At 46.5% G+C, this 13,144-nt stretch overlaps 1 protein-coding gene and 1 long non-coding RNA gene across 2 annotated transcripts; one reads left to right on the top strand and one right to left on the bottom strand.

Moving 5' to 3' along the window:
* The first annotated feature begins 206 nt into the window (after positions 1–206).
* Positions 207–11,499, top strand: RPL28 (ribosomal protein L28). The gene is made up of 5 exons (XM_040424432.1): positions 207–270; positions 1,818–1,908; positions 4,959–5,082; positions 9,827–9,945; positions 11,372–11,499. Exons 2-5 carry the CDS (start codon positions 1,828–1,830, stop codon positions 11,459–11,461), a joined length of 414 nt encoding a protein of 137 aa, XP_040280366.1. The 5' UTR covers positions 207–270; positions 1,818–1,827; the 3' UTR covers positions 11,462–11,499.
* On the bottom strand, positions 9,953–11,865 carry LOC120995316. Its single transcript, XR_005777571.1, has 3 exons — positions 11,810–11,865; positions 11,013–11,602; positions 9,953–10,194 (listed from the first exon to the last, which is right to left on the bottom strand). It is a non-coding gene; the product is annotated as an uncharacterized LOC120995316 (long non-coding RNA).
* Between the last annotated feature and the right edge of the window lie 1,279 nt (positions 11,866–13,144).

The following is a 13,144-nucleotide window of genomic DNA, read 5'->3' as shown; positions in this document are numbered from 1 at the left end:
GTTCAGATTCCCTAAAGCCCCAAACCATTGAACATTTAGAGCAATTTGTCAAGCAAAATTGGACACGTTCACATTCCGACGTGTGAACACGGCACTACTTTTCCCTCAGTCCCGCCGGGTCAGACGCCGCTTGCCAGTTTCTAACATGGCGCCCGTTTCTCTCTGCAGCGTGTGACGTCACAGCCTATGGAGGAGAGCCGTGCGAACCGGAAATAAGGAACGGCTCCGCCCCCCTCTCTTCCTTTCCTTCCCCTGGCTCGGCGGTGAGAGGTAACGTGTTATGGCCGCTGCTCGTAAACCGGAGAATAGCCGCATAATTGTGAGGGAGGAACGGAGCCGGCGGTCCCCGGAGGATGCGCTGAGCGGTCCCGGGCGGGGATGGCGCCGCCTCACCTCAGTCTGAGGGGGAGATAGTGAGGGCCGCATGTTGGCTGGGCCTTGGCGGCTTCCGTCCGTCTGCGCTGAGAGGCCGGCCTCGTGTGCTGGTTCTCCCTGCCCTGTAGTTGGTAGCTACCGGGCTGAGCTCGGGGATGGGACGTCTCCTGTAGTAATAAAGCCGCACAGGCCGTAGGTGTGACCTGTGTCTGACAGGTGGCGGCGCTCATTCACAAGAAGTGGCCGTGTTGTTGCCCATAGCAACCGTCACTGCTTTCATTTCACTTTTTACTCTGGTAAACTGAAAGCAGTGCTCTGGTCGGTTGCTAGGAGACACTTAAAGGGCATGTTCTCATCTCAGATGTTGGTGGCATATCGCTAGGACATGTCGTCAATGTCGGGTGGGCGCAGGTCCCACCTCAGTGTGGGCGCCCCCCGAAGTGAAGTAGAGCTGCTATGGGAGCTCTCAGACGAGTTGAACTCTGGCCCAGCGATTTCTATTAGTCCCATAGCAGCGAATAGAGCGATGTCCGCGCAGTGCGCACTCCATTAAAGGGGTGGTCTGCCATCGTTCTACTAGTATTGGTTCTGCTTTATGTAGAGGGCGCCGCGCCTGTACCAGAGCGGGCATCTTCATAGCAGCGATGAGCAGTTTAATTACCGTACGTCTCAGCCGTCCTATTGAAGTGAATGGAGCAGTGGTCAGTTGTGAGAAGACCGAATTGTGAAGCTCTGCCCTTTTTTTCTGCTATGCCCCGTCCCCTCGTCAGACATGTTGAAGAAAAAAAGTAGAAATTGCAGTGTTTTTTTTGGCGTGGGCAAGCTGTCCCTGCTGTTAATTGCAAGTACGGGTGAAGCACATAAAAACCGCAGCATTTAGCGGTAGTCTGTATGCTGTTACAGCGGCTGTGGCCCCTTTTATAAGGGCTTGTTCAGACGACCGCACTGGCTCGGTCCCCGTATAGCGGACCGTAAATGGCGGGTCCACGATATACAGGCATCAGTTGTGTGCGCTCCTTGTTGCGAATGCTATATGTCTGCGATCCGCAGCATACGACCGAAGATAGGACTTCGCTTTTGCAGAGCGGCGGCGTGTATCGGAATCCCACGGAACTACTATGAAGCGCTTCCGTAGACTTTTGGGTCAGCAAAGACATAGAACACGTTCCATTTTTGGCCGTATGTTGCCGATCACAGACCCATTTAAATCAATGGATCTGCAAACGCTGTGCGCACAACCAGTGCCCGTACGGACGTGTGCGTGAGTGCCAACTCAACGCCGCCTTTATTGTGATCTATCAAATGTACGTCTTTAGCATCGTAGCCATGTCTTCTGCGTGCCCCGCTATCTTAGCGCTTCATGGGTGCAATGTGGTTACCAACACTTACACACAAGGTTTTTTGGGGCGGGCACTGACGTTTGGTTTTCTTGTGTTTTCCAGGTGCACCACAATGTCGGCTCACTTGCAGTGGATGATTATCAGGAACTGCTCTAGTTTCTTGATTAAGAGAAACAAGCAAACCTACAGCACTGTAAGTATGGCAACCAGTCACTTTGAACGCACCAGTAAGGGTACTTTCACACTAGCGTTATTCTTTTCCGGCATAGAGTTCCCTCCTAGGGGCTTTATACCGGAAAAGAACTGATCAGTTTTATCCCCATGCATTCTGAATGGAGAGCAATCCGTTCAGGATGCATCAGGACGTCTTCAGTTCAGTCTTTTTGACTTTTCAGGACGGAGAAAATACCGCAGCATGCTACGGTTTTATCTCCGTCCAAAATCTCCATCCGGAATCCTCTGCCACAAGTGTGAAAGTACCCTAAGTTACGTTTGTCAGGGTCGCATGGATTTTGGCACGGTTTCTGTTCTGAAATCTCCACCGCCTCTGACAGTCCACATCAAATGCATATTATTGCGGTTTCTGCAACCCTGTCCACGTGCAGAAGGAAACTTTAGGGTAACTTTTTTGCAGGATAGTCAGCCATGAAAATAATTTGCGTGCTGCTTATCATGCATGCAAGAGCTGAGGATTGGCCACATAAATGGCGGATTTTCTGCACATCCACAACAGAAATCTGAACGGGAGCGGCAGGATTCTGCAGCCGATCTTGTAGTAAATAACATCTTGGATCTGCGGTACGCAAGCGTATTCAGTTAGGGCAGGCAAGCTCAACCTGCAGCCCTCCAGCTGTTGCAAAACTACAACTCCCAGCATTCCCGAACAGCCTACAGCAGGGCATTGTGGGAGTTGTAGATTTACAACAGCTGGAGGGCCGCAGGTTGAGCATGCCTGCGTTAGGGAAATGCGCTCCATGTGACAGCTGTATTTCCCGGACTAAACATTGCTCCTGTGACTCAAATTGACAGCATTAGGTAGGGATCGACCGATTATCGGTTTGGCCGATATTGAGGATTTTGAACGTTATCGGCATCTATTTTGCCGATATACCGATAACGTATTGGGAACACAGAACGCGCTGCTCTCAGCGCGTTCTGTGTTCCCTCCGCAGCACAGGGGAGAAGGAAGCAGTGTCTCCTCCCCCTGTGCTGCTGCTGCCGCTGCCGCCAATGACAGGATGGAAGACAAGAGGAGGGGAGGGGCTGTGGCCGCTGCGCCACCAATGAAGATGAGTCTTTCATTAATTCAAATACAGGAGGCGGGAGCTGGCTGCAGAATCACATAGCCGGCTCCCGACCTCTATGAACGGCAGCTACGGTCCGCGGTAGTTAACCTCTTAGGTGCCGCGGATCGCAGCTATCGCTCATAGAGGTCGGGAGCCGGCTATGTGATTCTGCAGCCAGCTCCCGCCTCCTGTATGTGAAAGAGAGGTATCTTCATTGGTGGCGCAGTGCGCCCCCCCCCCCCCCCCCTCAAGCAGTGCGCCCCCCACCCCAATAGTAAAAACATTGGTGGCGCAGTGCGCCCCCCCCCTCAAGCCCCCTAGTATTAGTCATTGGTGGCGCAGTGCGCCCCCCCCCCCCTCCCAATAGTAAAAACATTGGTGGCGCAGTGCGCCCCCACCCCCCCACCCCCCAGTTCTAATCATTGGTGGCAGTGGCCACAGGATCCCCTCTTCCCTGCTCCTCCGATCGGAGCCCCAGCAGTGTAAGCCTGGGGCTCCGATCGGTTACCATGGCAGCCAGGACGCTATTGAAGCCCTGGCTGCCATAGTCAGCTCCATGCTGCTGTGTGCACTATGCACAGAGCAGCAGGGACAGTGTGAGCTCCTATTCACCCTGATAGAGATCTATCAGGGTGAATGGGACAAGGGTTCTAGTCCCTAAGGGGGCTAAAAGTTAGTAAAAAAAAAACAAAAACACAAAAATATTAAGTATAAATGAAAAAGATTTACAAAAAAAATAAAATAATAATACACGTTAACAATAAACATTAATTTTCAGCAGATTTGTGTAGGAATTTTTTTTTTTTCCTCAAAAATAAAAATACCCAGAATATCGGTATAAATTATCGGCTATCGGCCTGAAAGTTGACAAATTATCGGTATCGGTATCGGCCCTAAAAAATCAATATCGGTCGATCCCTAGCATTTGGTCTCATTCACACTTCCTTTTTTTTTTTTTTTTTTTTTACTGACATGTGCAGTCTGCATTTTCTACAGACAGCACACGGACCCATTGTTTTTAATGTCTGTTCGCACATCAGTGTTTTTTTCTTGCTAACTGTGGGTCAGTGAAGTAGAGACATGCGCTACTTTGTTCTGCGATGTCGACCTAACATGCCCATTACAGTCTGTGGGTCCTTAAAACAAAAAACACAGATGGCATCCATGTTGAGTCCTCGTTTGGTCAGTTCTAGTCTAATAAGAGATGCTTTAGAAATAAACTTCCAGCTGAGCAGTATCCGTGTAAGGCGTAATCCGTTTTTTTTCTGTTCCATTTTTTGCGTTCCGTATACGAAACCATTCATTTCAATGGATCTGCAAAAAAAAAGGAAGGGAGAAAAACGGCTCCTGAACCAAACGTGTAATAAATTGTACTGACTGCATTATGTCAGTGAAATTCATTACAGCCAAGGCTGTGCAGGAACACCCAGCATTATAACTCTAGTTCGTGTTACAGGAGCAGTCTTCAGTCTGGAAAACACTTCTGTCACATGGAGCGTATTTCCCACACTGAATACACTAGCTTGAAACCCCTCAAATGCCAAAAAAAAACTGTGACCTCAGCCTTAGCGGTGGGTTCAGTTCTTTGCTGGCATTTCTCTGCACTTCTGCATTTTTAGTGGTGGTTTTGCTGTAAAAATCCCACTCCAGATGTTGGTCTATTGGAAATATGAAACGCAGGACGCAGTGTTTTTTTTTTTTTTTTCTACTGGCGTTTGTTAATGAAGTTGTTGTTTTTTGGGGGTGGGGATTTTTTTTTTTTTTGCATCTAAGTTTTTTCAGGCTTTTACAGATCAACTCTATAGGGGATCAGTGGCATGAAGAAAATGTTAGTGGGGAAAAAAACTACCGGGACATGCTTTTATTCTAGTGTTTTTTGGTTTTTTTAATTAGAGAAATAACGAGTCAAAATTTGTGTACGGATTTCTTGACTTATTTTCTTGGCCTTTTTCTATAGGAGCCCAACAATCTGAAGGCCAGGAACTCCTTTCGTTACAATGGGCTCATCCACAAGAAAACAGTCGGCATTGAGCCCGCTGCTGATGGAAAGGGTATTGTTGTTGTCCTGAAGAAGCGTGCTGGTACGTAGCTGCCATGTTAGACATGGATTCCTGTGTAGGGTGCATCTGTGGCAGCAGTTTCGCCATAACTGTGATATATGCAGAAATGGCCTTGTACTGGTCTGTGCGGTGCATCAAATCTTATATGAAGACACGGGGGAGGGGGGGGGGGTCCGTGCCATTCTTGATATAACCTGCACTGCTGGACGATGCACCACATGACGCGGAACAGACCTCATCATATATTAGGTTCATCCTCCTGCAGTCCGTGAGCCTAAACAAATCTGCAACGGCTCAGAGCTGCAATAGACTTCTGGCCTCATTCGTGCCAGAAAACTGGTGTAAACAAAGATAGATTTGTCTCGCCTGTTGGCTACGTCTCTTTCCCACCCTTGTGATGCCCTATTTTGGAAACGTGGCGAGGGCAGCGTAAAAAGAGGCACTTGTGCCTTTTTTTATTTATTTTTTATTCAAAGTCACATTGAAGTCGTCAATACATGGTCTCTTTAACCACCTCTCGAACGCCTAACGCACGGATGCGTCCGGAAGGTGGTTGATTCATTCCTCCTGGACGCATCCGTGCGTCATCTCGCGAGACGCGAGATTTCCTGTGACCGCGCGCACACAGGCGCGTGCGCGCTCACAGGAACGGAAGGCAAGAGAGTGGATCTCCAGCCTGCCAGCGGCGATCGTTCGCTGGCAGGCTGGAGATGTGATTTTTTTTTAACCCCTAACAGGTATATTAGACGCTGTTATGATAACAGCGTCTAATATAGCTGCTACCTGGTCCTCTGGTCCCCTTTGTTTGGATCGACCACCAGAGGACACAGGTAGCTCAGTAAGTAGCACCAACCACCACTACACTACACCCCCCCCCCCCCCCCCCCGTCACTTATTAACCCCTTATTCACCCCATATAGACTCCCTGATCACCCCCCTGTCATTGATAACCCCCTGTAAGGCTCCATTCAGAGGTCCGTATGAATTTTACGGATCCACTGATAGATGGATCGGATCCGCAAAACACATACGGACGTCTGAATGGAGCCTTACAGAGGAGTGATCAATGACTGAGGTGATCACCCCATATAGACTCCCTGATCACCCCCATGTCATTGATCACCCCCCTGTATGGCTGCATTCAGAAGTCCGTATGATTTTTACGGATCCACTGATACATGGATCGGATCCGCAAAACACATACGGACATCTGAATGGAGCCTTACAGGGGGGTGATCACCCCATATAGACTCCCTGATCACCCCCCTGTCATTGATCACCCCCCTGTCAGGCTGCATTCAGATGTCCGTATGATTTTTACGGATCCACTGATACATGGATCGGATCCGCAAATCACGGACATCTGAATGGAGCCTTATAGGGGGGTGATCAATGACAGGGGGGTGATCACCCCATATAGACTCCCTGATCACCCCCCTGTCATTGATCACCCCCCTGTAAGGCTCCATTCAGACATTTGTTAGCGGAAATTTTTTTTTTTTTTTCTTACAAAGTCTCATATTTCACTAACTTGTGTCAAAAAATAAAATCTCACATGAACTCACCATACCCCTCACGGAATCCAAATGCGTAAATTTTTTTAGACCTTTATATTCCAGACTACTTCTCACGCTTTAGGGCCCCTAGAATGCCAGGGCAGTATAAATACCCCACATGTGACCCCATTTCGGAAAGAAGACACCCCAAGGTATTCCGTGAGGGGCATATTGAATCCATGAAAGATTGAAATTTTTGTCCCAAGTTAGCGGAAAGGGAGACTTTGTGAGAAAAAAATATCAATTTCCGCTAACTTGTGCCAAAAAAAAAAAAATTCGATGAACTCGCCATGCCCCTCATTGAATACCTTGGGGTGTCTTCTTTCCAAATGGGGTCACATGTGGGGTATTTATACTGCCCTGGCATTTTAGGGGCCCCAAAGCGTGAGAAGAAGTCTGGTATCCAAATGTCTAAAAATGCCCTCCTAAAAGGAATTTGGGCCCCTTTGCGCATCTAGGCTGCAAAAAAGTGTCACACATCTGGTATCGCCGTACTCAGGAGAAGTTGGGGAATGTGTTTTGGGGTGTCATTTTACATATACCCATGCTGGGTGAGATAAATATCTTAGTCAAATGCCAACTTTGTATAAAAAAATGGGAAAAGTTGTCTTTTGCCAAGATATTTCTCTCACCCAGCATGGGTATATGTAAAATGACACCCCAAAACACATTGCCCTACTTCTCCTGAATACGGAGATACCAGATGTGTGACACTTTTTTGCAGCCTAGGTGGGCAAAGGGGCCCACATTCCAAAGAGCACCTTCAGGATTTCACAGGTCATTTACCTACTTACCACACATTAGGGCCCCTGGAAAATGCCAGGGCAGTATAACTACCCCACAAGTGACCCCATTTTGGAAAGAAGACACCCCAAGATATTCCGTGAGGGGCATGGCGAGTTTCTAGAATTTCTTATTTTTTGTCACAAGTTAGTGGAAAATGATGATTTTATTTTATTTTTTCTTACAAAGTCTCATATTCCACTAACTTGTGACAAAAAATAAAAACTTCCATGAACTCACTATGCCCATCAGCAAATACCTTGGGATGTCTTCTTTCCAAAATGGGGTCATTTGTGGGGTAGTTATACTGCCCTGGTATTCTAGGGACCAAATGTGTGGTAAGGAGTTTGAAATCAAATTCTGTAAAAAATGGCCGGTGAAATCCGAAAGGTGCTCTTTGGAATGTGGGCCCCTTTGCCCACCTAGGCTGCAAAAAAGTGCCACACATGTGGTATCTCCGTATTCAGGAGAAGTTGGGGAATGTGTTTTGGGGTGTCATTTTACATATACCCATGCTGGGTGAGATAAATATCTTGGTCAAATGCCAACTTTGTATAAAAAAAATGGGAAAAGTTGTCTTTTGCCAAGATATTTCTCTCACCCAGCATGGGTATATGTAAAATGACACCCCAAAACACATTCCCCAACTTCTCCTGAATACGGAGATACCAGATGTGTGACACTTTTTTGCAGCCTAGGTGGGCAAAGGGGCCCACATTCCAAAGAGCACCTTTCGGATTTCACCAGCCATTTTTTACAGAATTTGATTTCAAACTCCTTACCACACATTTGGGTCCCTAGAATGCCAGGGCAGTATAACTACCCCACAAGTGACCCCATTTTGGAAAGAAGAGACCCCAAGGTATTCGCTGATGGGCATAGTGAGTTCATGGAAGTTTTTATTTTTTGTCACAAGTTAGTGGAATATGAGACTTTGTAAGAAATAAAAAATCCAAAAAAAAAATCATCATTTTCCGCTAACTTGTGACAAAAAATAAAAAGTTCTATGAACTCACTATGCCCATCAGCGAATACCTTAGTGTGTCTACTTTCCGAAATGGGGTCATTTGTGGGGTGTTTGTACTGTCTGGGCATTGTAGAACCTCAGGAAACATGACAGGTGCTCAGAAAGTCAGAGCTGCTTCAAAAAGCGGAAATTCACATTTTTGTACCATAGTTTGTAAACGCTATAACTTTTACCCAAACCATTTTTTTTTTTTTTTTACCCAAACATTTTTTTTTTATCAAAGACATGTAGAACAATAAATTTAGAGCAAAATTTATATATGGATCTCGTTTTTTTTGCAAAATTTTACAACTGAAAGTGAAATGTCATTTTTTTGCAAAAAAAATCTTTAAATTTCGATTAATAACAAAAAAAGTAAAAATGTCAGCAGCAATGAAATACCACCAAATGAAAGCTCTATTAGTGAGAAGAAAAGGAGGTAAAATTCATTTGGGTGGTAAGTTGCATGACCGAGCAATAAACGGTGAAAGTAGGGTAGGTCAGAAGTGTAAAAAGTGGCCTGGTCATTAGGGTGTTTAAGCTATAGGGGCTGAGGTGGTTAAAGCTGCTTTTCTGGTGTGATGGGAGATGACTCTTCTCTGGGTTTTCTCAGATTTTATATGAATCCGGGAGAAAAAAGTATTGTAGCCAGATCCAACCCCACGGGGTGGAGAACAGTCTTTTTGAGCTCCCACTTGCCAGAAGCCATGAAGTGTCCTGTCTCATGCTTTCATTAGGCTACTTTCACACCTGCGTTTGGTGCGGATCCGTCTGGTATCTGCACAGACGGATCCGCACCTATAATGCAAACGCTTAGATCCGTTCAGAACGGATCCGTTTGCATTACCATGAACAAAAAAAATTTTTTTTTTTTTGTTCATGATAATGCAAACGGATCCGTTTTGACTTTACATTGAAAGTCAATGGGGGACGGATCCGTTTGAAAATTGAGCCATATTGTGTCAATATTCCATTGTAAGTCTGGACGGATCCGTTTGCCTCCGCACTGCCAGGCGGACACCCGAACGCTGCAAGCTGCGTTCAGGGGTCCGCCTGCTGAGCGGAGCGGAGGACAAACGGTGCCAAACTGATGCATTCTGAGCGGATCCGCATCCACTCAGAATGCATTAGGGCTGGACGGATCCGTTCGGGGCCGCTTGTGAGAGCCTTCAAACGGAACTCACAAGCGGAGCCCCGAACGCTAGTGTGAAAGTAGCCTTAGATGTATAGATTTTCCTAAAATGCTTTCCTCGGAACTGCCGATGTTGTAAGGAATTTGCAGTTTCCTGGTCTCTCCCTCTTGAGCAGTCCTCCATGGAAAAGTGGCAGTTTTGAAGGTGCTTTAGCCGTGTATCTGTTTTTTCCAATTTTGTTAGTCTGCTTTAAAAATTTCACACTAAGTAAACTTTTCTGTTTTTAGGCCAACGTAAGCCTGCTACATCATACGAGAAAATCACCATCAACAAGAACTCACGTGCCACACTCAGTAGTGTGCGCAATATTATCCGCAAGAACAATTACAGGAGAGACCTTCGTATGGTGGGTGGATCACAGTACCTGCTATTATGTTTTAGATTTGTATTAGTTAAGCCTCTATTAGACTGGACGATATACACTAGTTGATGATTGGCCCATGTAATTGCGCCTCCGATAAACGAGCAAACGTTTCTGATTTGCATCTTTCATCAGAATGATTACCGTCAGTACTTAGTCCTGTGTAATCAGGGATGTGCTGCTGATAATCCCTAGGACTGAATGGGGGACTAACAAATTTGGTAGCACATTCCTCTCCCATCCACTTTTTTTTTTTTGAATCAGATCTTTTTTATTAAACATTTTACAGTGTAAATACACATTTTAACACATTGTAAACAAGGATGACATAGAAATATACTGTCCATAAGGCTAAAAACATAAAGGGTATCAGCCTATGTGTATTAATTAAGTACCCAACCGACCCCACCCCCCTCCCTCCCTCCCTAACCTGCAAAGTACAAAGGCACATTTTAAACATTTCCATTCAGACGTCGAAACGACAGCCATAAATCCCATAATTTTCCAAATTTCGCTGGGCATCCACGCTTCTGATATACCATCCGTTCATAACTCAGCATCGTGTCAACCGCGCTTAGGAATTCGCCTAGGATTGGCGGCGCTGTCTGTATCCAATGCAGAGCGATTAACTTTCTAGCAACATATAACATTCTACCTATAGCTATTTTATGTACCTGACCTGTGGCCAGTTCAGAGACATATCCCAACACACACACTTTAGGATCAGAGGGTACTCGTACCTTGTAAACGTCCTGTATTGTCTGACGTACCAACTCCCAGTATCTCCCTAACCTCTCGCACGTCCACATCATATGCAACAAATCTGCAGAAACCACAGAACATCTTGGACATTCATCCGTGGGCCTGAACCCTATACGGAACAAAAAAAACGGAGTTTTGTAGACCCTATGGACAATAAACAGCTGCGAGAGTTTACGTCCTTCACTCAGGGAAGAGAGAGGTATCGCCTCCAGTATATCAGACCATTGGTCATCAGTTAATTTGCCAACATCTTTTTCCCATTTACTTTTAGCCACCAGTGGATGGGACACTAGACTCCCATCCACTTTTAATCGGCCTTTGTAGTAGGCCAATGCTAACGAGCGCCGATCGTGTTTACTGTCCATCGGCACTCGTCCTGCCTGAACATGAGAGCATCTGATACGGCCTTTACTGTCCATCCAGCAGCTTTATGCATTGTTTAAATATTGTACATTTCTATATTGTGCATTTCTCATCTATATATCCCCTGTGCACAACCATGTAAAACGCAAGTCTCTACTTCATGCATATATCTTGCCAATGATGGTGTTTTTTTTTGGGGGGGGGTTGTTGCACATTCTGTGTTTTTAATGTTTATGTAATACGATTTACAGATCTATTCAGTTGTCTCCTCTGTGATTTTTCTTAGGCTGCTCTTCGTCGTGCAAGTGCTATCTTGAGGAGCCAGAAACCCGTTGTGGTGAAGAAAAAACGTACCCGGGCTGCCAAGACTGCCTAAAAATTTCAGCAGACTGTTTAATAAAATAACTGAACACACATCAGTCTCTATTTTTAATAGTTTTATTTTCCCTCTGAACATTCAAACGTTGTGGTCGAAGATGGATTACAATGCTCATAGCCATTAGATTACAGCTGACCTCTTCACAGGGCTGATGTGTATGATGGTGTCCCATACACAGAGGACGCCGAAGGATGAGTAATGTTGAATTTTACATGCCTGATCCTTTTCTTCATGTGTCTGGCAGCAGCTTATTGCCTATTCAGAACACAGGCACATTCTGCCAAGCAATCTTTACATTAACCCCTTAACGCCCAACTGGACGTGACTTAACGCCCAGCGCTGTACATGTACGGCGCGCTAATCGGGTGGGTGCAGGAGCCCAATCTGCGACAGGGGTCCAGCAGTCACTTATAGCCAGACCCCTGCTGTATGCGCTGGCTTCGGTGAAGTCACTGATGCCGGCACATTAACCCCTGCACAGCGGCAGTCAGCGCTGACCGCGGCACATGCGTGCTTCAGATGTGTGCAGGGTGTCCATCGGGTCCCTGCGCTGCTGTGACGGGGACCCGATGGCAGGGAAGGCAGCCCGATATCTTCCTTGGGCATCGTGGCTGCCTTCCGGGAGAGCCTGTGAGATCCAGCCCCCTGGATCTCGCAGGCAAGCTGGCTGTAAGTGTATTACACTGGTAATACACTTAGTCAATGCATCACAATACAGAAGTATTGTGATGCATTGTAAAAGGGATCAGACCCCTCCCAGAGTAGGACAAAAAATAGTTAAAATGTTTTTTTGAAAACTTTTTTAAGTTTCAAGTAAAAAAAAATGTGACATGGCAGCTTTAAAATTATCCCAGTGAAATCTGCCTTCCAAAAACCATATGGCGTTTCTTTCCTTCTGCGCCCTGCCGTGTGCCCGTACAGCAGTTTACGACCATATATGTGGTATTTCTGTAAACTACAGAATCGGGGTAATGAATATTGAGTTTTGTTTGGCTGTTAACCCTTGCTTTTGTTAGTGGAAAAAATTGATTAACCTCTTCAGGACACAGGGCGTACGGGTGGTCCTGTGTATTTCCGATCAAATCATTGAACAGGCACCTTGGCTAAATGCGCGTGTGCCCCCCCCCCCCCCCCACCCGTGTCAGTGATCGCCGCAAATTGACCTGCGGATTGGCTGCTGGCGGCGGTGCCATAGAGTCCCCATGCGGCTGTAGGGGGGACCCGATGGCATGAAAGGCAGCACGATGCCTTCCTGAGGCATCTGCACTGCCTTCCGGTGAAGAGCCTGTGAGATCCAGCCCCCGGAAGCTGTATGAGTAATACACACAGTATTACTCATACATACAGTTGAGCGAACACCTGGATGTTCGGGTTTGAGAAGTTCGGCCGAACTTCCCGGAAATGTTCGTGATCCGAACTCGACCCGAACTTCGCCCCGTACCCCATTGAAGTCAATGGGGACCTGAACTTTTCGGCACTAAAAAGGCTGTAAAATAGCCCAGGAAAGGGCTAGAGGGCTGCAAAATGTAGGTAAATCCCCTGCAAACAAATGTGGATAGGGAAATGAATTAAAATTAACTAATATCAATTGGAGAGAGGTCTCATGGCAGAGAATCAGGCTTCACGTCACCCACCACTGGAACAGGCCATTGTCAGATATTTAGGCCCCGGCACCCAGAC

The sequence above is a fragment of the Bufo bufo genome, chromosome 1 (genome assembly GCF_905171765.1).
Source record: "Bufo bufo chromosome 1, aBufBuf1.1, whole genome shotgun sequence".
Lineage (NCBI taxonomy): Eukaryota > Metazoa > Chordata > Amphibia > Anura > Bufonidae > Bufo > Bufo bufo.
The sequence above is the reverse complement of the archived record's forward strand: the minus strand, read 5'-3'. Positions and strand labels throughout refer to the sequence as shown.